Below are 25,678 nucleotides of genomic sequence, written 5' to 3'. Positions count from 1 at the left end.
AACTGAGATCTATAAACCATTCATATGTATTTCATATAGATTTATCAAATTTTAATTACATCTACTACTTTCGATGTTTATGTTTTGTTGTAAATGTAAAAATAAAAGAATAATAGATAAATAAAATTTGAATTATTATAAAGATGAGACACATACTTGAATCTACTAACTGAATCTGGCTTAATTTTTCAGATCCTTTAATATGTTTAAAAGAGGTAAAATACAAAACGCCATTAAGCATTTAAAGATATTTATCTCGAAAAATCTTGACAGTCTTGTAGTAAATGAGCGTTATGTATTAAGGGTAGATGGGGCATTATGACACTTTTTTGTGGTATTATTCAAATAAAATCGCAATGCATATTCTTAATTTTATTCTTCTTTCAAATACATATATATATGTTTATTAATTTCAATATCAACTTAATCTTACATTTTATATTTCGCTCTGATCAAAAACAATGAATCGATATACTACTGAAAGGGGTGGGGCAGTTTTGTCGTTAGTAAAATAAAACAAGAAATTGCAAAAATATTTACTTATTCTATTTTTTAATACTTTAATTCACTAAAAATATGTAAACAACATTAGTTAACAAATAAATTTCAAAGAAATTGTGATTTTAGTTGTATTTTGGCGGATGTGCCCCTGGGGTAGTTTTGTGGTAAAATGAAATATTTTCAGGGATGTTATGTGTCTTTTAGGGATAAAATATAAACGAAAATAGAACTTAATATTGTGACAAAATCGATTACTCGGTTTTTTAGTTATTCATTCTTGACAGATGTGACCCTATGGCCTTTGATCCCCCTCCTAGCACGCTTTAGAGTTAAGATCTTATCCCGTCCAACATCTAACTTGTACATTTTATTTATTATGTTGTTTCAAAAATATCATTTTCGCTCGAATAAATTTTACATGGTAATATTACGTTGTATTCTATTTGTTCAAAATAAAGGAACAATTTTGTACAAAAATTACTTAACGTGACATAAAGTATTGGGCTTATTACTTTCATACCAATTTAATTTGCAAACGCAGATAAAACTCGGATATGACTTACACAACTACACAGAGGGAAAAAGAAAAATTATACAACCTTGGCAAATAAACTTTTTTAACTTTTCAATAATATCAATTATCAAATGTAGGTATAAATCTCAAATCAAAAACAAAGATATAAAAAACACGACGTTATTAAATTAACAAAAAATAATAATGGTAAGCTCACTTTTGAGAGCGGATTGTATCAATTTCAGTACTTTTCTACCGGGTTTTTTCCTATGTTTAGGTACTAAGTTTTTAATAAATACTACATATCGCCCTTTTTTACTTTAAGTACTATAATATTAACTTACTTATAATCAGATAGGGTCAAGAAGAAGAGAGCATATTATTAGGACATGTACCTGGTTATATAGTGTCAAAATTCTTCAAAATTTCAAAAAAAATATTAAAAAAAACAGAACAAGAATAATTGTTATACTGACAAGATAAGAAGTGTATTTTAAATTTATATACTTTAACATATATTTAATTTTAAATTATTATTTATTAAAAAAGATGAATTTTTAACATTTTATGATCCTGGCAAAATAAAATAAAAATTACAAAAAATATTTGAAGGTAGAAGGGGGATCATTAGCCATTGGGCCAAACCCGAATAAACCCAAGTAATCGGTTTTATCACATGATCCAATTTTATTTCCGTTTATCAATTCTATTTATATCTACTTATCCCTGGAAGTTTAAAAGTAGCAATTAATTGTGAAAATATGTAAAAATCAATAGCAAATCTATAGCGAATTTACCTCATGGGTGGGGCGGTATTGCCCTTTTTGGACTGTGCGGAAAAGTTTAAAAAAATATTTAAATTAAGATGACATTAAGATGACTATTAAGAAGATGAATGATTAAAATGGATTAAAAACTTAATCTAAGTATACAAATCAAGTTAAAAATAGAGAATTTGTATTCTAAAGTGGCTTAAGGTCCCCCTTTTACGTTTTTACGTTTCTTCTTATATATTTGACACCAAATTTTTTGAAATTTGAAGTCCTTTTACATGAAACTTTAAAAACAGTTTTTCTTCATATAACATCTAGTGTCAGACTTATATCATCTGGTTAGGGCTTAAATACTTAGGTTTTTACTCATTACGTTTGTCTTCCTATTTCTAAGTACTTATTTAAGCAGTTACTTATAAGCGAGTGTATTCAAATCCGCAATTAAAGCGGTTTTAAATGTAGGGTTTTTAGAGTAAAATTTTCCTTTTTTAATCTGTCTAAGTTTGAAAAAGGAGCTCTAACGTACAAGATTAACGCCCTTTTTAGCACAAAAAAACTCAAAAAGTACAACGTATTAGAAAACTTTGGTTCAAATTAGTATGTAGTTTATCAACAATACAACACATATAAAATTATTAAGGATTTTGTTTTATAAGGGAATTTGTTTGTTATCATGAAACTTCTTTCAAAACTGATCAGATTTTCGATCATTCAATATTACCTCTTTCCTCTTCTGATATTGAAAGTAGATATTAAGTAATTTGTTAAAATTATTTATTTATACATTATAAGAGGATTCATGAAACACATGTACAAACTTGCACAAATGGCTATCTGTTTTACTTAGAAAATATTTTAAAATTTTAAAAAGTCGTCATCCATTCCATTGGTAGAAATTACATTTCAATGCTTAGAGTATCACCCTAGTCGATCTTTGCCATCCTAAATAATTCTCACTTGTCTTGTTTTCTAGACTTGTGTAGGGCCGCTATTGTTTTGTACAAATATTTTATTTCGACTTTTTTTAAACACGGTTTAAATTTTCTTATAAAGTTGTGCTTAAAAAAAATTGTGTTATATTATTTGAGTTGTAAAACAAAACTTTGAGTACATAAGTATTTTCGTACATTTCTTTAAGAAACGAGAGTAAAAAAATATAGTGCAAAGTGGAGGAAGTAACTCTGCTTAAACGTCAGAGAAAAACAACTTTATTTTTATGCTGCTAAATATTTTGGGTAATATTTTGTTGAGAGTAAATGTGGCCGAGATAATTTTTTGTGTGTGAATTATGACTGACTCTGGCTTAACTTTAAAGTCTAAAAACAGTCTACTCTCTGCGTAAACAGTTTTAGGTATTTCTTTCATTTCAGACAAACAAACCAAAAAACAACAAAAATAATTCATTTAAACAATGTTTGTATTGTAAATTATTTTGTAATGTTTTGCCGCATTTATTGGTATGTGTGTATGAAGTTTTTGGCTGTTGTCGCTGAACAATTTTAGTAAAAATAAGAAATTGGTAGTATTTTGAAAATACTTTGTATATAAGACCGTTGCTCTTGAGAAGTTGACATCAAAAGCATCTTAACCATCAAAAGTGTTGCACGCAACATCCGTGGATATAAGAAATCAATTATAATAAAAGGATTAAATCGGTCGTGTTTTACGAAAAAATAAAATAAAAAAATAAATCAATATGAAAGTGTTTGCCATAACTACAGTTTGTTTATTGGTTGCCAGCTGTGCCTGGGCTGCTCCAAGTGTACAAGATAATCAAATCGAAAGTGAATCAACCTTCACACGTGCCGCTCGCTATTTGGGCTCATGTTTCGAAAGTGATGATATGACCACTTGTTTGGCTGTTAAGGGTATTACTGCTCTTAATCGTGCTGCCAGAAGTAATAATATCGAATTGGTCAATGGTGTTACATTCAAAAGGTGTGTGTTTTTTTCTTTATTATGGGAAAAATAATAAGTTTCAAAAACAAAAAAAACATTAAAAAGAGTAGTAAAAACTTTTGAAAAAAATAAAAAAAAAAATTAAACTGAATACTAAAGAACAGTTTACAAGTGAAATTTAAATCAAATAATTGATTAAACTACAAAGATTGAAAGACATTTAAAGTTGGTTGTAAAATACAAACAAAAAAAAATACTCATAAAATAAAACTAAAAAAAATAATTAACTAGCTGCTTAAAAACTAAATTAACATTAACGCTTTAATGCTTAAAACGATCAAGTCCAATATTTTAGAAAAAAAGTAGATCAAAAGAAAACATTAAGTGGTTGAAAAGTTTAAATATAAATATTTTTTTGTAAAGAAATTAAACAAAATCTGAAAGGATTATTAACTTTTGAAGCCGGTTTTAATACTGTGCCTTTTGCTAAACATATTGCAAAATCATGTTTTAAAATTATGTAATTTTTTTTTTATTTTACAAGTTTTAAGCGTGAGAATATTTTTGTCCATTATTCTTTTTGAATTACCAGCCGGATTTTTCCGGTTTTCGATTTTTTACAATTTCCTTCAATCTCTTATAATATCAATAGTTATGTAATGTTTTTTTGATTTGTCACTTTCGATTATGGTCTTGAATATTATTTAACATTTTATATTGATATTATATAATGTTAAAAATAATTTCTTCTTTAAATAAATCTAGTAATTTTGGCCGTTGTTACACATATTTAGAGGTCGTTTCCATAGTTTTCTTTCAGAAAAACACATGTTTATAATTTGTTTTTTTTTTTATATATTTTCATTATCACTTTTAACCACTTTTTAGCTTTTAAAAAATGTATATTGTTTATTAGAAACACTATCAAGATTCTTTTTACCCTGGGGACAAAAATCCACATATTTCTTACATGTTCAAGAAATAATTTTGTTTACCGAACCGCAGTATTTTATTAATAGAAAAATTATATCTGATTCACAATACTTATGACTTTGTCTAAACACACACTGAAAGATAATCCCTTAAAATTAAATATTAATATTTTTTTAATATTTTTAAAATTTACTAAATATTTGAAAATATTATTTAAAATTTTCGAATATTAACATTTTAGGTAAGTCCGTTCTGAATGTAATTCCCACGGAAAAATAATTCAGAAACAGAAAAATTTTCTTCTCTCCTTTCGTATAATTTTATTTAACTCACAATCTACTATTTAAATATTATTATCTCTAATTATACTACTTACTTTAAACCCTTTTTTAATAATCTATATAATTACCCACTTACCCCTGCTAAAAATTTTAATAATTTTTTTTACTTAAGTGAAAGTTTGTGAAAAAAAAAATCACACTCTTTATAACATGCATGATTGAATTTTTACTTAACCCAAGCACTTTTATAACACTTCTAAAACACTTAAGCACAATTTATTTATTGAACTATATAATTAACTACTTAACTAACTTATACAATAAAGCTCGTACTATAAATCTAATTAAACTAAACTAAAGCATGACTTAGAATTACTTACTCTAATTAGCACAATTCTCTTTTTATCTTAATCTTATCTTACACTTTCAATCTTTCTTAAAAAAACTATATAATACTACTATTTCCTTTCAACTTTAACATATTTTTTCTAGTTCTATTAGTTTTTCAATATGTTTTTTTTCTTTTTATTTCTTTTCAACTAAATTTACAGAGATCCTGCCAGTCCTGTACAACGCAATGGTCGTGCTCTCAGCGAAACTGATGTTCTCTCTCAATTGCCCGAAAATGCTGACGAACGCACTGGTCAATTGATCGATATGGCCGTCGAGAGCGCTTCTGAATTCTTGGGTAGCCATAATCTTGAAGTGAAAGTCCCCACCGAAGCTACCCAAGAAATTGCTCGTGCTTTGGATGAAGGTAGAAAACATCTTAAATCAAAAAAATCTATCAGCAAATTTATTAAAAACATTTTAAAAAATTTAGGCCGTGGTAAATTGAAGAAAATGGTTGGCCCAATTGCTTTGGCTATTGGTGCTAAATTGTTCGCTTTGGTACCTCTTTTGTTGGGCGGTTTGGCTTTGTTGACCACTAAGGCCATCATTGTTGCTAAAATCGCTTTATTCTTGGCCATTTTGGTTGGGGGTTCGAAATTTTTCGGCGGTTTAGGTAACAAATTCGGTGGTTCCTTAGGCGGTGGCTACAGTGCCAATGGTGCTGGTTGGTCCGCAGGTGCTTCTAACGCTGGTTGGTCCTCAGGTGCTTCTTCTGCTTATCCCTATGCTCGCAGCATCAACGTCGATGGTGATGCTCAAGAATTGGCTTATGCTGGTCAAGTTAATGCTCAATAATTCGATTAGTTAAATGAAAATTAAAAACATAAAGTTATAATTTGTAAATTTAATTAATTCTATAACCAACGCATTTAACATGCCCAACCAAATGTGCCTTTTGTTAAGACGTAACAAACAAACACTTTAGTTAGTAGTAATTTATTTAAACACAAAAACAAAACCCACATAAATTATTTAATTTATTGTAATTTATTTAAACAAACTCTGTTTAACAAAAAAAAGAAAACATTTTTATTTTAAAAACGTGATTTAAAACATGACGTTGTAAATACACATGTGTGACATTCTAGTTCAATTTTACCATAATGAAACGATTCAACCTCATTTAAAATAGAAATCCCGAAAAAAAAATTAAATATAATTGCAATTTATTTAACCACAATTATTTTTATCGTTACGAATAGTATTTACGTTATATTACATTTTAATTAAAACTTAAAATCATACCATAGACACAAACACACATTAATATACAATAATATTGTACAAATCATATGAAAACGAAAAAAAATATATATAAAAAATTAAATATTTAAATTAATAATGCTTTTCAATCAGACAATTTTTTATTAAAATATTTTTTTTTAACTGAAACCGAATATTTTTTAAAGTGAAGCCTCATTTAATTAAAATAATAATTTTAAAAATTATTTATTTTTTATTAAATCATTTACGGACGCTTAAAGCATTTTCTAAAGGGAAATTTTTATAGGTACTAGGATTAAAAAAGGACTGATCATTACAAAAAATATTATATAATATTTAGTTGTGTCGATTTCTGAACAGTTGCAGGGTGAAATAATGGAACGATTTCAAAATTGCAGCCCGCACCATGCACACAAAAGTTAACATGGACAGAAAGTTATTCAATCGGCATACATTACAAACATCAGCACAAACTCAAATCCGTGGCAATGAGACTCGACAACTAATTACTAATGAACTAATTACTTCATTAGTTCTCTGTTATGCACAATGTTTAAAAAAAATTCTAAAATCCAACATTATGCATAGAAAAATTGAAAACTGAATTCAACTTAATTTTTAAAAACATTAGCGTAAAAGTGCTTTAAAATGTAAGAATGATGTTTTTACTTAAACATATATTTGTTCTGAAAATAACAAAAATGCAGTGGCTCTCATATACCAATTCCATTTCGTTATAGTCCATAAAGTTCAAATTTACTTTAAATTTTTCTCCATCACTTCGTTTAGTTAAAAGATCTATATTTTTGAAGTTTTTACTTTAAAAAATTATAGTGTTCCAGGCTAGTGGTGGGTTCAATTCCCACCTGTAGCACTGGTTAAGGAGCGCACAACAGGCCCAATAGAGGCCTAGGAGTATTTCTTCTGATTTGATGTGTATCCTCCTTTCAAACTAACTAACTGAATTTGCTGTAAAATGTACATTAACTCGTTGACGCTTACTCAAAAAATTATGAATCTACCCTGATGCACACTTGTGGCTCGATTATGTATGACCCATTGGATGAATAATATTGAACAAAAAATGCATTACTTATAAAGTTTACAAGCTCTTAGTTTAAAAGCGTTTACTATTCACATCATTTTGGCAACTGGTAACGCAACTGAAGTGGCAACCGAGACCCGTTAAATTTTGAAAAATATAAGTTTTAATAAAAAAGTGAAACTATATTATTTTATTGTTAAAATAATTTCGAAGAACTTTAAAAAATATATTATACAAGGAAATAAATATTGAAAATAATAACACTATATGTCGGCTATAGACGTCATTTGAATCTACGAACGACCTTGATCGACGTCTATAGCCTTCATTTACGTCAACGTGTTAATTTTATCTGCCATAGATTCTTCTGATGAAAAAAATAAGTGGAATTTTAAAAATATCAAAACTGATTTAAAAAAAACTAGTAAGGAAGTCTAGTCTGTTATGTTAAATATGTATTTTCTTAATTATTTTATTTAATATTTTGATGACTGACAACTTTAATAGTGTAGAGTCTAAACTCTAAACCGATAATGTTTCCTTATAACTTCTGAATTGATCTACACATCTAAAGTCAAAGCTTCAATAATTTTAAAACGTTTAAATAAATTATGTAATTGAAATCAATTTTTCGGAAGAACCTCCAAAATTTAAAGTAATTGTTTATTATTTTGTTATTGATTTTGGGTGAAATAACGAAACAACGGTCATTCACAAATATAAGCATGCAAGGTGAAGTTTAAAAATTGTTTGGCAGTAACACTGAATATAACTTTTTTATTTGATTTGTAATTAGGGCTAGGGGTCAAATGAGGTCCAATCATTACAAAAATCGGTAGTGTCATTTAAAGTTCTATAAAAATAAGTTTTGCATATTTCTCTCGACATAATAGAACATTAAACAAAATTATCAGCTCAAAGGCCCTGTTAGTGAAGTGTATGTGCCAATCTTCATCAAATCTTGAAAATTGCGTGCGCACAAAGTTTACATAGACATACAGACAGGCGGACGGACAGATAGACATAGCTAAATGGTATACTTTAAGGTGGGTGTAGGACCAATATTTTAAGGTGTTACAAACATCAGCACAAACGCATAATATCCTCCCCACTATAGTGGTGTAGGGTATAAATATTAAATACAAAGAAAAGAAAACACGGCTTTTGTTAGAAAAATTTTAAAATATGCCAAATATGCAATAAAACTGTTACAAATATGCAAAATATATGCAATTTAAAGAAAAGTATCAAATTTATACATTTATAACAAAATATGCCAAAATTTGCAACAACAAATCGATGCCATTTTATAACAATTTATTTATATCGAAAAAGAACAAGTAAGAGTGCTATATTCGGCTGTGCCGAATCTTATATACCCTTCACCATAGTGTATTTTAAACATAATTGATCTTACAGTCTAGTTAATAAAAACATTAAAAAAATTTGAGTCGATTTAAGCCGAATGTTTCGGCGGCGGCTCAAGCAACTAAATATAGTTCGGCGGCGGCTAAGCTCCGACTCGAAGCCGGTCGACTTCGACCTCTGATTCATTGCTGGTAAACATTGACGAGACGTAGATTTTGTTTTTGTTTATCGTAAAAAAAATTGTTTTAAAAAGCACTTGGAAAAAATTTGTGTTTTAAATTTCAAACTTACATTATTCGCATAAAAATTATTGTACAATAACTCACAATCTACTCTGATATAATTGAAAACGTTTTAAATACTTTTTTTTCTATTCATCAAAAAATATATTTGCAAAACAAAAGGGAAAATTATTTTATTTTAACAAAAAATGCAAATCATATTTTTTTGCTGTGTATACTTTGTATGTTTGAATTCCAAACATACAAAAAATACACAGCTGAATAAAACCAAATTCATCTACACACACACGTGTACATCTTTTTCTATGTACAGTGTTTTTAGTGTTTTTGTTGCTTTTTTAACAATTTTTTGATGAAATTTTCAGAGGTTGTCTCGGATTTTTGCTCATATCTCCGTTATTTACCGACCGATTTTGCTGATTTTAAATAGCGATCTTCTCGAAAGCATGTCTAATAGAATTATTGAAGATTCAGACATCGCCGATATCTGGGGTCCTCTAAAAACTGATTTCAACAGACAGACAGACAGACGGACAGACAGACGGACATGGCTTAATCGACTCCGCTATCTATAAGGATCAAGAATATATATACTTTATAGGGTCGGAAAATTATATTATAGAAATTACAAACGGAATGACAAACTTATATATACCCTTCTCACGAAAGTGAAGGGTATAAAAATAGTTAAGTTATTTTGAGTTACTGACTAAAAACATGCGAAATCCTTGTCCTGATAATAACCAATAGCAAATCAGTATTATGAATCTTTCATCAAACTTCCTCAAAACAATTACATAAAATAACTTTTTTTCTTAAACGCACAATTTTTGCACCTCAGCACTCACTTTAAAAGTAAGTTTTCGATACTTATTTTCCCCAGGTTGTTCAAGCATAAAGTAACATATGTATATATTTATCCGAAGGTTTCATAATGATTGATAGTTTGATTAATAGAAAAAAATATATTAGTGTTGAAATAAAAAAAAAAAGAAACTAAGAATTGGACCACACTGTTAGTTAGCAAGTTTCATGATTAGTTAAATCATACAAGCAAAACTTTCCTTAAACTCACATAATTTTCCCTAAGAGACAATTAACTTTTTCAATAAATATTTATTGTGCGTCTCTTAAATTACCAAAATATAACACACAGAAAAAAGCAATAAAAAATTACCCAATTAAATATGAATTTATTCACGTACAATAACGCATACATCATATTATAAGTAAATTTCTAAATCTAAAGAAAAAAAAACAAACGAAAAAATAACTGTGTTGACAACAAAAAATTCATAACAGTATTTTATTTTTGGGAAAACACCTGTGCTAAAATGAGCTACACCTATAATATAAGAATTGTTGAATTATTAAGGTGTTGACTGCAAACACACACAATAAATATGGTCTTTAATACTTTATTGCATATATCAGGGGTTGTGATTATACTGGAAAATTTTAAAGCATATGTGCCAGGCGTAAGGTTGCCAATGAGAGTCAAAAAGTTTGTTAACAGTAGATTTTTATAATTTCAAAGTATTTCTTTAAGATTTCGTATGATTTCGTGAAATAAATAAAGAAAAGTAACCTGAAATGAAAATTTTCGGAAAAAAAACTCAATTTTCAAACTATAGCAGAGTACAAGAAATTCGACAGAAACTTATTTATTACTATATAATATTTTGATATTCAATCATAATAGAAAGAAAATGAAACTTTATTTCAATAATAATTTAATAACACAAACAATTACAGCATAAATACGTATGTATTTCAAGCGACATGATGGTATTTCTCTTGATATACGTCGAGTATTAATTTATGTGTCTTTTAATGTCTAGCAGCTCATATTTCATCATTCAGACACACAAATTCGTCAAATAAAACAATTAGTTTAAGAAGGCCTGACAGACCGGCAAATAGTAAGTCATACAATGAATGTGTCAAAATGACAGTTATTGATTATCAATTTAATACTTGAATCAAAATATTTCAATTACATAGTTGTACAAAACAAATTAAGAATATTTTTCTATTAAAAAAAATACATTTTTATCTTTTGACTTAAATTAAAATCTTAATAAACTAATATACAAACACTAAAAATTCATTGGCTTTTTTATTTTAAATATAAAATTTCCAATATACTCGTTTACATATTAGTAGATAAATTAGATAAATTTCTATATATATAATGACATTTGAAATTAACTTTCTTTCATCGCTTTAAGTATACATATTAACATTAAATAAATATTTTGGGGTATTTATTCTCAAGACATAAATGTACATATGTATGATATGATGTGAGCATTTCTTTAATATTTGAAATTTTTTTCCAAACGTGCTTAACTTATAAATGACTTCTTATGTTCATAAATACATTGATATTGAAATTTTTGTATTCATTCAATAATGATAATGTTTGTTGTACTTAGTTGTTATAGAAATCATTTGTGTCATTAATGGTAACACATTGAATGCTGTTAATTCAAATCAAATACATACATTCGTTTATAATGTGCATTTGATATGGTTTTTAAAAATGTTTAAAAAGAAATAAAATTTAAGTTTTATTTTTATTTGATTAGTTTAAATCTGCTATATGTATATAGGTTAGGATAATTTGGTCGTTGATCTATTTAAAAAACATAACAGGGATTTAAAATTAAATGATACTATTTGTTAAAATTTTTTCTAAGTACGTACTTAGGTACCATTTCAAGAATGAAAAAGTACCAAGGGGTACCAAATGAAACAACGACCTGTATTTGGTCCTTTATATGTATGCAATAGTATCCGAGTTCCAAAATATTGTTTTGTGTAAATAAGCTAATTTTTTATCATTTTATAAAATTTTGTTAAGTGGGTTTCCCGGTTTTACCCTTTTTTTGTCCTTTTTTTCTCCCCAGTAAAAAGGCAAACTTTTTATTTCAAAAAATATTACATTTTCCATCCATATACGTATAAATCAATAAAAACTAAAAGTTTTGCTAGTTTAAAAAAGTACGATATTCTAATCAAAAAGGGTAACGATGACCATACACCCGTTAAAGTGTAGCAGACCAAAGTCTCTGATGGGAATCTTACCCACAACCTCCAGACTTAAAGGCTAGCCCACTACATATCGGGTCACCCGAATGTACAAAGGTTTAAAACATTTTCACCCTTTAAAAAAAACTACCCATCTACTATTTTTAAGAGTAGATATATACGCTTTTAAGAAAATTCTTGTATCACGAATATCGTATAAGATAATTAAGAAAACCTGTTTTCCCTTTTCCCCTTTTTTACCCCCAAATATAAAATAACCAAAAATTCCTTCTAAGTTTATGATTTTATGATTCTTGGTGGCAATAATGAATCAGTCAGTCAGTAACGTGACTCTTTTATATAAAGAGAATTTCGTGTCAAGTCACCCAATTTTAAAAATCGATGTTTTCCGATTTGGATAATTTTTTATCAGCTCAATTGGTCATGAACTGCCCGAGAGGGGGTCAAAGTTGGACATTTCATCTAATGGTTTTAGCTCCCAAAGGAGCAATTTCTTCAATTTTTTCAAAAAAAAAAAAAAAAAATAAATTTTTTAAAAATATTTATTAATTTTTTTAAATAATTATTTTTTTTTAATAGACCTTTTTTGTTTAAAGGTAAATTATACAATTTACTTGAAGGACTTTATAGTCCCGTATGCGATTAACTCAAGAATACAATTTTCTTTAATTTTTATTACTTAATTTTCTCCAAAATAAACGTTTTTCTTGTATTTTTTTCTCAAAAGAAAGCTTAGCTATTTTCTTTGAGAGCTTTGTGGTCACTTAGTGGAATGCAAGCGGCATGTGGGAAAAAATAATATTTTAACTTAAAAACTTAGCTATTGGAGTTAAAATTTTGTTTATTTGTATGTCCTACTAATCACCAGGGAAACCGAAAATATGCTCTAACAAGTTTTAAACGCTTAAAATATGCAGTAAAAATCTCTAAATATGCTTTTAAAATTTGCTACAAAAATAAGTTTTCTGTTTATTTTTTAACATAGAAAAGCTTAACAAGACTGAAAATGCTACAAGATTTTGATAATTGATTCATCAATTATACAATTCCGTTTTACGTCCAAACCACCAATACATAACATAAAGTCATTTGATGGCCCAAAAAAACAAATTTCAAAGCACAAAGTTTGACACATTTCTTTCACTTATACTCATAGCTTGTAAACTAATATTTTAATCAAAGTTGTTATATTATAATTATCGTTAAAAGTTTTTTAAATGATTAAAAAGGATCGGTGTAATAAAATATAAAATAAACGGTTTTATGAAATTACTGCTGTTTAAATTTTACAAACAAAACTGAAAAATTGTTAAGATATTAAAAAAAAATAAAATTAATTTTTTTTAATTTAAAAAAAATAAGATTAAATTTTTAGGAAAAAATTTGTTTAAATACACAAATATAAAAAAACTAGAGCGAAAAAGATCAAATATGCTCTAATAAAGTAAAATATGCTCTAAAAGCATGAAAATATGCCTTAAATATGCTACAAAAGTCTAATCATGCTAAATTATGCTCTTATGGGTAAAATATGCAGAAATATGCTCTAAAAAATCGATGCCAATATTTTGGTCTGAAACGTGTAAATATTATCCACCACAAAAAAATGCATTTGCATATTTTGGTTTCCCTGGTAATCACAAAGCTCTTAAAGGCAATAGTTTAAGCTTTCTTTTGCGGTCCTCATATACATACAAATTTTTTTGGAAAATATTTAGAACTCTGTTGTCAAAAACTGGGATTTTATTGAAATAAAATTTAAAAGTCTCTTTAGAAAAGTAATTCAACGCAAATTGGACTTGAGGTTCATTAGGAAAATGCATTAGAATGTTTTCAACTTTTGTTTAAGAGATTATTGTCATTTTTTGAATAAGTTAAAATATGAACATGCTTCCAATCGTAATTTTTAAATATATTCTCTGGAATGTGTTGATAATTGAAAAGATATTATTTACATGCATAGCAATAAACAAAAGTAGATAAATTAAAAAAACCTTACAAAGAAAATCATCTAAAAATATAATAACTGCTTAAAAATTACTACTTCCTTCCTAGTTACCTTAAGAAAAAAACATTATGATTTTCAATTAAAACTTAACAAAACTATTAATGAAATGAAATTGAAAGTGAATACTATGCACGGCTGGTGCGTAAGAACACCAACAAAATATAGGCCAGTTAGAACATTAAAATCAGAAAAAAAAGAAACGTTAAGCAAGACAAAAAACTACCGTTTTCAAGAACCAAACATGGCAAACAAATACCGATAAGTAGTAAAAAGAAGTATTTTTTAATAAAAAAAAATATGTACAACATTTAAAATATTTAGAACGCCTACAAAGAGGCAAAGAAGACGCGATGAGGAAGAACAACAAAACGAAATGGCACATTTAACTAAAATTGAAAATAAATAAAATACAATAAAATTAAATTGGAAATGGAAAAAAATATATATGACTAGAATATTGATTGATTAGGGGGACAGACAAAAAACCTGTAGAGTTGGCGGTGGGGACGGACAGGCTTTTCAATATTGATGAAAGAAATTTTTTTTGTTGTAAACAAAATATAGGACATTTAAATAATGAGTGTGTATAAAACTTTGGTTTGTTGTTTTTGGCTAAACAATGAATATTTTGTTTGTTAACTTTAAAGAAGCAGTTACAAAAATGCAACAACTACAATAATAATAGTAAATGAAATAGACTTCCCTTTCGTTTGAAATTGTGGAACGTGGTTAACGATATTTGGTAACAACAAGTGACGTACGTCCGTCAGTTTGATTTTACTTACTACTGTCTGTCCATCTCTCTTCTATGATAACATTTTTGTTTTTGGCCATACATTTTGTAAAGATTATCATTATGGCCAATGAATAATTGTTGTAATTGTAAACTGTTGTACTTGTAGTTGTTATTTTATTTGAATATTTATGTATGTCTGTGTACGAATTAGTCTCTAGTATTGGCCGTTATTTTAAATTGTTAGTAAAAGAAGTTGTCTACAACTATTAAACATTGACGACATAAGAGAAATGTTTAAATGTATGAGTTGTTTTTTTTTGGATTTTGCCTAGTTGTTGTTTTTATAAAATTTGAATAAATTTTAAATAATGCAGTGAAAAATATTTTATAATTGTGTTTGTTGTTGTTACTTATTGATTATTTTTGGTTTTTGAATAAATTAATTCAAAAACCGAAACTTACTATACATTCTTAAAGGTATTGCGCACACACACACACATACACACAACTACGAAAACAACTACTGTTTGTGAGTGTTTAGCAAATTTGAAGACCAAGAAAGACTTACTAAACACGGACAGACAGACATATTTGGGCATATGGAAAAAGTTTTCATACATATTGTCGTTTTTGTATATTCACTATAATAATTTTTGTGAATTTGATTTTGAACATAGTCGAAAGTGTCATCGCATTATAAATACCCATGGTGGACACTTCATCAATCACAAAACATTTCCATCATTCAAAGCCAACTGTTGTGTGGTGTGTAGTGCTAAGAAAGTTTATTATAAACTAAAAAAAAACAACCAAATCAGTCAAGGATCGTATAAACGAACGACAAACCAAAAGAAAAAAATTAAATATTCTTTAAAAAGAAAAATAAATTAAATTAAAAAAATGTATTCTAAAATCGTTTGTGTTGTATTTGTTGCCACCTTTGTGTGCAGTGCTGTCGCTTTGCCCAAACAGGATACCAATGAAAAGGATTTAGTTAACATGATCAATAAGATCGATGCTGAACCATCAGTGCCATTGTTTGGTGGTCTTCGTGTTGAACGTGTTGAAACCGGTCGTGCTTTCGGTGCCTCCAACAAAGCTGTTGAATCCTTCGAAGAACGCGCTGAACGTTACTTGCAATCTCACCAATTGAACTTCTCCTTCCCCGATACCGACGAAGAGGAAGAAGATGAGTTCAATGGTCGCGCCATGGAAGGTGAGTTAAAAATTATACATAAAAAACAAAGTACTATAAAGTGAAATCAAAATATTCAAATTAAAATGCCTTACAAAAGCTAAAAGCTTTTTATTAAAAGAAATCTCTTAAAGCTAATTCAAAATTTACCTTTTATTAAAACTTTAAACTTTACAAAAGCTAAAAGCTTTTCATTAAAAAAACCTTTAAAGCTAATTCAAAGTTTACATTTTATTAAAGCTTTAAACTTTATGTTTTTTACTTTAAAGAATATTTCCTGATATAGCTTAAACCTAAAAGCTTTTAAATAATTTCAACATAAACTCAAAAAATCTTAATAATTCTTAAACTTGTAACTTGTATGCGAAGCTATTAGAAAGTTATTAAATATTAAGCTTTTAAGCTAAAAAAATCACAAGGATTAGGAAAAACTAAAGGAAAATTTTTAAACATTTTAAATGAAACACTCATCAAAGTTTTCTAAGTGTAAACAATTTAAAAATAAACAATCTTCCCACTTGTCTAAAATAGCTTTTATAGCTTATTGACAATATTTTCGAATATTTAATTATACATTTAATAATTTAGCTCAATAACTGAATATTACGTCTTTGAGTATTTCCTTATAAGACTTTTGTGAAAGTCTTGGAATTTTTATAAAAACAACAAATAAAAAAATTTTTAAACATTTCTTCATGCAAATATCTAACATTTGGCTCTCAAATCAAATCAAAAATTTCAAACTTCCTTTTCTAGACTTGTAATGAGTTTTCGTAACACTTTGTTTTTGCCTCTCGCAGTTCACTTTCATTAACTCAATATTTAATTTCAAAATTAATTTTTTTTCAAAAATCTACTCACGTATTTTTATGAAAAAACAAATTTTGTTTTTGCCTCATTCAGTCTGACACTAAAACAAACCAACCTTTTTTCCTTACTGACACATGTTGTAAATACTTGATGTGTCGTCTTTATGCCTGCTTCTATGGGTATTTTTTGTGTTTTTAAGACTTTCTCTATGAACACAAAAAAATTTATAATAATCTTTAAAAATTGGCACGTAATCCTACAATGTGTTGTGTGAACACATTAAAAAAAAAATAAACAAAATTTATACAAAATTGTTTAGGAATTAGATTAAAGCAAAAGCAAGAAAATATTATGGAAATTATTTCCAAAGCAATTGTTTAATGTAAGTGATAATTGGCCAACATTTTTTTCCTATTCTATTCCATCTTTAATAGTTTTTTTTAATAATTACACCTGATTATCACATATCTGAGTAATGTGTCATATAATTTTAAAAATATTTTTAAAAAGTGAAATTTATCTTATTTAATTTTACATAAAGAAAAACATTTAATTAAAAGTTAAATATTAAATAATAAACAAATTAAACTACCAAAAAGCATGACAAATGGCAATAAACGACACTTGAATACACTCACACTTCAAATTATTGCTTTTCAAATTACAAACTACCATTAAACTCAACAATAACAACAATAAATAAAACATATATATTAAAATTAAATAGAAAATCAAGCTTCAAAAAACGTTACTTAGTAAAAGCTTTAATTCAAAACCAACAACACTTTCCTTAAAGCCAGCCTAAAACTAAAGCATAACTTAAGGCTTATATTAAAATCTAACTTTTTCATTTGTTTTTTCTTTAACAGAACCCCGCAGCAAGAAAATGAAGAAAATGTTGTTGCCTTTGCTCTTGGCTTTGAAATTGAAGAAGGCTGTCATCGTTAAGGTTCTCTTCATGATCATCAAGTTCATCTCCCTCAAGAGTTTGGCCATCTCTTTCTTGGCTCTTTTCTTCGCTGGTAAGTATTTCACCACATAAGTTTTATGTCTGACTTATCACTTCTAATCATTAATTTAAATATTTTCATTCTTATTTTAGGTGCCACTTTCTTCAAGGATTTGTTGGGCAAGAAAAAGGAACACATCACCACCGCTTACATTACCGGCAGTCCCTTGAACGCTGAAATTGTCCATTCCGACTGGAACCGTAATGGTCAAGCTGCTGCTTCTGATTTGGCCTACAACCACTACGGTTTGGCTCAACCTTTCTAAACTGTCACTTTCTCAATCTCTGAGCTTTTAAATCTTTTCTTCTAACTATCCTTTCTTGCTATCTTCAACTATATTTCTTTTACTTCTAAGTCTTCATCACTATACTATCCTTTTCTCATTTTCCACCAAAAACTAAATTTTGATTAGTTTTAGAATTTAGTCAACATAAAATAATTTATTTAGTTTAATTAATTTATTTAATTAGATGCTTTAAACCAAAAAATCTTTATCTATAAAACCAAAAAATTTCCTCTACCACACAACCCTCCTCCCCCACTCTACAAAACGACCAATGGCTATTTTGGACAAAGCTTCTCGGTTCATAGCAAATTGTTCCGGGTTAACAAAAAAAATCTAGAACAAAAATTCATCATTAAAAAAAGTAATTTATTTTTGTATCATCACATGCAACCAACATTCATCCCATAAATACCTTCCAAGCTTCCCGATTGAAAGCAAAATTGCTTTGCGAAAATGTAAAATTTTCTACGATTTTATTTATTGAAATTCTAGGTCTTTTATAATTTATGTATTAAATGTTTTTTTCTTAATAATTTATTTATTAATTTATAACTTGTTTTGTACATAGAGAACTCAGGTTGTATTTCATATTTAAAAGGAAAATTTTATTATTTTTATTTTCTTTAAAATTATTCATCATCTTTGAAAAACAATTTTGTTTTCAATTTTGATTAAAAGCTCTAAATGGAAACCAAATACGCATAATAATTTATTTTCATTAATTTTAAGTATTTATAAAAGAACAAAAATAAAAACAAAGAATATTTATTAAAAAAATTAAAAAAAAAAATGACAAAGCAAATTGAATAAAATAAAAATTCATTAAAAAGCATTAAAAATTATTTGGTCTTTTTATTTTTATTTAAACAATAATTAATATAACAAATATTTATTAAAATCTATTTAAAAGGTTATTTGACTTTCTTGATTTTAAAGAAATCAAATATTAAAATTGGTATAAAAACATTAGCATTTAAAAGCAAAAAACGATTTTTTTATCTAGAAAACCAGTATAATAAGTAAAAATTAAAAAGAATTAACAAAATAAAATATACTATATTCATAGAATAAATCAACATAAAAAGTTAAAAACTATATTAAAATTTAAAATTAAATAAAAAAAAAATAAAAAATGTTAACATAACAAATATATGTTAAAACCATAGCTGTAAAATTTCGATTACTATTAATAATCAATTAAATTATTTTTTAAAAATAATCGTAATTTAATTTTCTGGTATAAAATTTCTGATTATTAATTGATTACGATTAAAATTAATCTAAAAATAATCAGGATTAATTAAAACTAATGAAAATAATCAAAAATAATCAGAATTAATCAAATAATTAATTTGATTATTTTCAAGGATTAATTTTGATTATTTTTGATTAATTTCAATATATTTGGTATAATTCTCTATCTTTTTACATTACGTGTAATGAAACACTGTTTTTCAAGTTACTCAGTATTCGATAATATGACTGTTTTATTGAAAATAATATATTTATCAAGTTTATTTGGATTGAAAATTTTGATCTCAGTAAAACACAGAAAAAAATATTCAGTAATTTTTTTCAATAAAGACGTTAATCAGTATTAAATTTTAATTTAATTATATTTTTAATTAATGTGTTTATTTTTTTTAATTGCTTTTTAAATTTTTTAAATTTTTAATATTTTGACATTTGTAAAAATAAAATGAAAAAGAAAAAACAGTTTAAAACTTTTGCATAAAAGAATTTTTTCATTTTATAAAAAATTTTGTTATTTCAATTCAAACACAAAATGGACGGGAATTTACTCATCTCTGTTATGTGGACCTACGTAAGTAAAAAAGTTCTCATTCAATAATATGTGTACGCAATTTAATATTGTGTCTTTTAGATATTTTGTGGGATGGAATGCTAATTTAGAAGCATTATATCCCTAATGATTTAAAAAAACCAGTGGACTTAACACAAGGTAAACTTTGAGCAAGATTTCTCAAACGTGTTTCTAAGTTTTCTTTAATTGATAATTAATTTAATCGAATTCATTAAAGACGTATTTAAAATATGCCACCAGTTCTAATTAAACGAATTAATTACAATAATACTATTTTAATTGAAATTTTTGCCAAGTTTTTTCCAATTAACATTTTTAATTTTCAGTTAATCAATAGTATCATTTTGATGATTAGGGCAAAATCAAAACTTTTTTTAATTAATATGAGCAATTTCATAATTGAAATTCATTTTTAATTTTTTCTGTGAAAGATATTAGAAAAAATTACTGCAATTTTTAGAAATGGATCTCAAAAATACGTAATTTTTAGCGGATTGCCGGAAAAATAATTAAATTTTTCTTAGAGCTTTTTTTGGGAGAAAATTATACTAAATATATGGAAAATAATCAAAATTAATTAAAATTAATCCTTAAAAATAATCAACTAATTTTTTGATTAATTTTGTTTTTTTATTATTTTCATCAATTGCAATTAATCCCTGATTGTTTTTAGATTATTTTTAATAGTAATCAGCAATTAATTAAAAAAATTGAAAATAATCGTTAATTAATCATTAATTTTACCTATAAATAATCTAATTAATAATGATTACGATTATTAATCATTATTTTACAGCTATGGTTAAAACAAGTAAAAAACTATAGTCGGTCGAGGCTGACCCTATAATACCCTACATCTTTTACAAAAATATAATGTGATTTAGTTGCCGTAATAAAGCATTTAAGTTGAATTATACTTTGCCTCAGATATATATACATAAGCCGTTTATTGTTGAATAAAATTATGAACATTTAGTGAAATTTTGATGGGGGCTTTGCATAGGGGCTAGGGTCATATGAGGACCTAATATTATGGAATTAGTGAGGGTCATCAAATCTTGTATAGAACTTGGTTTTTGCAGCTTTTTGTCGAGATATGAGTATATTATGAACTTAAAAGCCCTATTCGTTGGGTTCAGTTGTATGGGGCTAGGTAAAATAATGGACCGATGTTAACCATTTTCAACAGGCTTCGTCTACGGTACCATAAAAAATTATGTGCCAAATTTCATTGTATTATCTCTAAAATTGCGACCTTTAGTTTGATTACAAGGGGTTTCAGTTGTATGGGGGATAGGTGAAATAATAGACCGATCTTAAACATTTTCAATAGACTTCGTCCCTGGGACAATAGAAGATCATGTACCACTTTCATTGAATTATCTTCAAAATTGCGACCTGTATTTTGATTACAAAATTTACTTGGACGGAAGGGTATAGCTAAATCACCTCAAAAATGATTCTGAGCCGATTGGTATACTTTAAGGTGAATATAGGACCAATATTAATATTAATGTGCGTTACAAACATCAGAACAAACCCCGTATACCCTCCCCACTAAAGTGGTATAGGGTATAAAAAATAAGGCTATGTATACGCATTGTTAGATCTTACAACGTTAGCAGTAAAATGTGTGGAAAATGTATAACAGTGTATAACAATGTTAACTTACTAATTTTGCCTTGCAAAAGAAAAATTTTAAGTTCAAACGATTGTTAGACATTTTTGTATATTACACTGCCAACGTTGTAAGATCTGACAACCAAATATCACAGTTTTAAGCCCCGTTATTTCAACCCCCGGTTTTCATTGAACATATATTCTGCTGGTTAAAATAGTTTATGTATGGAAAAAATAACATAAAATATAACCAGACATTGAGAAAATGGGAATAGAATTATTAAAAAAAAATAAGATCCAATAGATTTATTAATAAACTTGACTTATATCCACAGTTAGTTAGTTTGAAAGGAGGTTGTATATGCCTCAAATTCGCGCTCCTTTACCATTGCCTCATTTGGGAATTGAACCCACCACCTCCGATCTTCCCGACTAGAACACTGACCACTAACATACCGGACACTTTATTCACAATTATTTTCTTTTTTGTGCAAATTTGATAATAATAACTCTTTCTACTTATTGACATATACGTATTTAATTAATGACTGTAATATTTTTAAAATAAAATGTTTGCTATTTTACTGAGAAGAAAGAGGTGCTAAAAAAGGGTAAAACGGGAAATCTACTTTTAGATACATTTTGCAAACTTAGTTCTTGTAAAAGTCTATACGAGAATATTTGATCTCCACAGTTTAGATTACCCGATTGGTATAAAACCTTGCTTTTATAACTATGTTTTATAGAAGTATTGATGACCCTGCCAAATTTCATAAAGATCGGCCCCCATTTGACCCTAGCTCCCATATAAAGTCCCCTTCAGAAAATTATTTAAATGTCCAAAATTAACTTATAAAAACAAATTTCGCGATGAAATTTAGCACAATAAAATTTTATGTAAATATAAATATATTCATAAAATTTTATAAGGCTTGATCCATATTTGCCCCTAACCCCCATATAAAGCCTCTTTCAGAAAATTAGTTTTTCATCCAAAAATTGTTTAAATGTTCCGATACATGTACAATGTAATATTGAAGATAAATGCTTTATTATGAAAAATAAATCACATTTAATATTCATAACTAGTGTAGAGTATCATATGGTCGGCAACGCTCATATTTTATGTTTTACTACCAGAACAAAAATATGTCGAAAATATATTTTAGAATGTTTATTGTTTAATATTTATTATTTTTCTTAAAATTTTTGAACGCGCTTTTAACATTTTTTGATTCTGGCAGCATAAAAAAATATACAAAATATTTCCCAACTTTTCTAGTTCTCTTGGCATCATATACAGTATTGCTTGATCAGTTCAAGTATTTTAAAATATTTTTTTAAAAATGTACTTTTAAAACTTTTAAGTTCTTTTACAAGGAAACAGGATCAACGCAGTTTTGCTTCATTTAACCTCTAGCTTGAGTCTTTTAATTTTTGGTTCGTATCAAATTTTGTGTGTTAGACGTTATCTAAAATATTTTATTTGATATTTACAACAGTAAAGAATTGAAATATTTTCTTATAAATATTTTGCAAAATTATTTTAACCGTTAAAATATCTACAATTTGTTGTTTAATGTATTACTAGTTGATATTTGTTGCAGTAATTATTGCTGTTTTTAAATTAAGGCGCACATGAGAAAATTAATTAATTTATTTAAAATGTCAACAAATTAATTTGATTGTAATTAAGCTGTTAATGTTAAACATATGTTCAACAAAAAAACACACCAAATATCACTAAAAGCGATTGAAACTCAACAAAATTTTTTCCCACAGTGATGGCTAATGTTGAAGTTACAACTAAAATATATTAAAATAAAAATATAAGAATATTTTAACTATATATTTCAAAACCAAAAAATATGTTAGCAATGGTCAGTTGCTTTTCCAGGGAAAGTGACAATGGGGTGGGCCTATCATATATTAAAAAAAAAAAAAACAAAAAGTTTTACTTTCTTTTGTCACTAGCTCTAAATGTATCTCGCTATTGAAATATTACAAAAAAAACATTATGTGGTGACGTTTTTTCACTATTCAAATATTGCTACACTTGAGTGAATTCAAGATGAAAACTTTCGTACAAACAATAAAAATAAGTAGAAAAACTATAGAAAACAGAGAGATTCTCCTCTACTGAAACAATTAAAATGACGAAAAAACAAATAAAGAATTTTGACCACAAATATTGTCAGCTCATTATGCTGGCCATATAATTAAGACATTTTTTGTAATGTTACATTTTTGAAAATTTCAAATATACAACTGAGAGTTACTGGTATATAAAGAAATTGTCATAAAACAAAGTATATTAGTTTTATTTCTAACTCTTAAATCTAAACATTGTCAAGATCATAATCAGCATTTGTTATTTAAAATGCAGACATGCAAAACTTTGGAATATTTATTTTATTTGGGCGTTTTTTTGTTGTATTTTAAATTGGCGGAGTCAGCATCCATAGATACAACAAATATTTCTATGACATCTACATCATCGACATCTTCGCCATCTGCTAAGGATGTTTTGACTACTACGGCAAGATCAATGACAAATACGGGAAACGTTAGAAATGTTGAAGGTGGCAGTAAATTGAAACGAACTTTGGAAGAATGTAAAAGTTCTTTTAGTTGGATGTGTTTAAAACTTGAATTTGTAAGACTATTAGAACGTCTTACGGAACGCGAGGAGTTACGTTTGTTAAATGGTATCAGTGTGGTTAAAGATCCAGAGGCAAAGGAAATAAAAACATCGGAATTGATGGCTGGTAAGATTTCATATTCAGAATTCACTTCAATCTACATAATCAAGTACACTCTTTATAACATATACATATACATATTGTGGGGAATATTCTTCGTAAAATTGTCAGATTGAAAAAATAGGTTCTACACAGAAAAATAAATGTACACGCCTGGTATCAAATTGACACCAAAGTGTTTATAATTTTTCAATAACATCCGTTAACCGACAACAATATGTAATATTGACTACGCAACGTTGTCAACATTAAACTCTGTGTTCTTGTCTGTTAACCTATTGTTTCTCATTCTAGAGGTTGCTCGCAGTTACCCCAACGATCCAGATGCCCGTTTAAATGGTTACATTATCAATAAAGTCAATAATTTCTTACAAACTCATTATTTACGTTTTAAACTTATTGATGATCATACCATAGAGGAAGCTCGTTCTCTAGTCGAAACAGGACGTAAAGATAAATTTGGCAAGAAAGGTGGTATGGAAGCTTTAATAGCCGCCGGTCTAATGATGAAGGGTAAGATCGATAGCAATTGAATTTTATTTACAAAATATAAATATTCTTCTATTACAGGCACCCTTATGGCCATGGGTATGGGTGGTATAGCTTTAATTGCTGGCAAAGCTTTAATGACAGCCCTAATGGCTTTAACTCTAGCAGCTGTAGTAGGTCTTAAGAGTTTGGCTGGTGGTGGTGGAAAATCTCATACATATGAAATTGTTACAAAACCCATTTACACATCTAGTCACTCACATTCAGTATCACATGAAGATGGTGGTCATGGCGGTCATATGGGTCACAGTGGTAGCGGTTATGGTGGTTATGCCAGATCTTTGAATTTAGGTTTACCTAAAAGTTTGAGAGCGACCGCTAAAGTGCATTGATATTGAAAAACATATGAAATATATAGAATTTCTGAGACTTATAGTCGTATAATTTTAATTATTTATTACTAGGTTAAGATTTAATTTATCTATAATTTATTCTATTTAAAGTTTAATAATGAAAATAAAAAGAAAGCAATTTCTATAAATATCGAATTAAAAATTGTAAGACTTATGTAGACACTTCGACGATTGCCTACAAATAGCTAGTTAGGTACATAAGTTCTTACTACGATCACATACAAATAAGTAGGTCTTATGTCTAATGAAAAAAGAGCTGCTAATTATTTTGTTGCTATTGTTTTTCTGCGTGTAAAT

At 27.3% G+C, this 25,678-nt stretch overlaps 3 protein-coding genes across 3 annotated transcripts; all 3 read left to right on the top strand.

The window, feature by feature from the left end:
- The first annotated feature begins 3,355 nt into the window (after window positions 1-3,355).
- LOC111684264 lies at window positions 3,356-6,292 on the top strand. The gene is made up of 3 exons (XM_023446403.2): window positions 3,356-3,726; window positions 5,453-5,658; window positions 5,725-6,292. The coding sequence occupies exons 1-3, from the start codon at window positions 3,485-3,487 to the stop codon at window positions 6,087-6,089; spliced, it is 813 nt and encodes a 270-aa protein (XP_023302171.2). The 5' UTR covers window positions 3,356-3,484; the 3' UTR covers window positions 6,090-6,292.
- A 9,409-nt stretch (window positions 6,293-15,701) lies between these two features.
- LOC111684237 lies at window positions 15,702-19,067 on the top strand. Its single transcript, XM_023446373.2, has 3 exons — window positions 15,702-16,187; window positions 17,846-17,998; window positions 18,079-19,067. The coding sequence occupies exons 1-3, from the start codon at window positions 15,872-15,874 to the stop codon at window positions 18,249-18,251; spliced, it is 642 nt and encodes a 213-aa protein (XP_023302141.1). The 5' UTR covers window positions 15,702-15,871; the 3' UTR covers window positions 18,252-19,067.
- Window positions 19,068-24,097: 5,030 nt separating this feature from the next.
- On the top strand, window positions 24,098-25,360 carry LOC111684377. Its single transcript, XM_023446533.2, has 3 exons — window positions 24,098-24,485; window positions 24,774-24,992; window positions 25,050-25,360. Exons 1-3 carry the CDS (start codon window positions 24,098-24,100, stop codon window positions 25,358-25,360), a joined length of 918 nt encoding a protein of 305 aa, XP_023302301.2.
- The last annotated feature ends 318 nt before the right edge of the window (window positions 25,361-25,678 follow it).

This window comes from Lucilia cuprina, chromosome 4, assembly GCF_022045245.1.
Source record: "Lucilia cuprina isolate Lc7/37 chromosome 4, ASM2204524v1, whole genome shotgun sequence".
NCBI lineage: Eukaryota > Metazoa > Arthropoda > Insecta > Diptera > Calliphoridae > Lucilia > Lucilia cuprina.
This window is presented reverse-complemented; position numbering and strand designations above follow the sequence as displayed.

Coding starts and splice junctions, on each gene's coding strand:
- LOC111684264 (XM_023446403.2), top strand. CDS start 3,485: ATGAAAGTGTTTGCCATAACTACAGTTTGTTTATTGGTTGCCAGCTGT. Junction 3,727..5,452: donor AATGGTGTTACATTCAAAAG/GTGTGTGTTTTT, acceptor CTAAATTTACAG/AGATCCTGCCAGTCCTGTAC. Junction 5,659..5,724: donor TGCTCGTGCTTTGGATGAAG/GTAGAAAACATC, acceptor TAAAAAATTTAG/GCCGTGGTAAATTGAAGAAA.
- LOC111684237 (XM_023446373.2), top strand. CDS start 15,872: ATGTATTCTAAAATCGTTTGTGTTGTATTTGTTGCCACCTTTGTGTGC. Junction 16,188..17,845: donor CAATGGTCGCGCCATGGAAG/GTGAGTTAAAAA, acceptor TTTCTTTAACAG/AACCCCGCAGCAAGAAAATG. Junction 17,999..18,078: donor CTTGGCTCTTTTCTTCGCTG/GTAAGTATTTCA, acceptor TTCTTATTTTAG/GTGCCACTTTCTTCAAGGAT.
- LOC111684377 (XM_023446533.2), top strand. CDS start 24,098: ATGCAGACATGCAAAACTTTGGAATATTTATTTTATTTGGGCGTTTTT. Junction 24,486..24,773: donor AACATCGGAATTGATGGCTG/GTAAGATTTCAT, acceptor TTCTCATTCTAG/AGGTTGCTCGCAGTTACCCC. Junction 24,993..25,049: donor CGCCGGTCTAATGATGAAGG/GTAAGATCGATA, acceptor CTTCTATTACAG/GCACCCTTATGGCCATGGGT.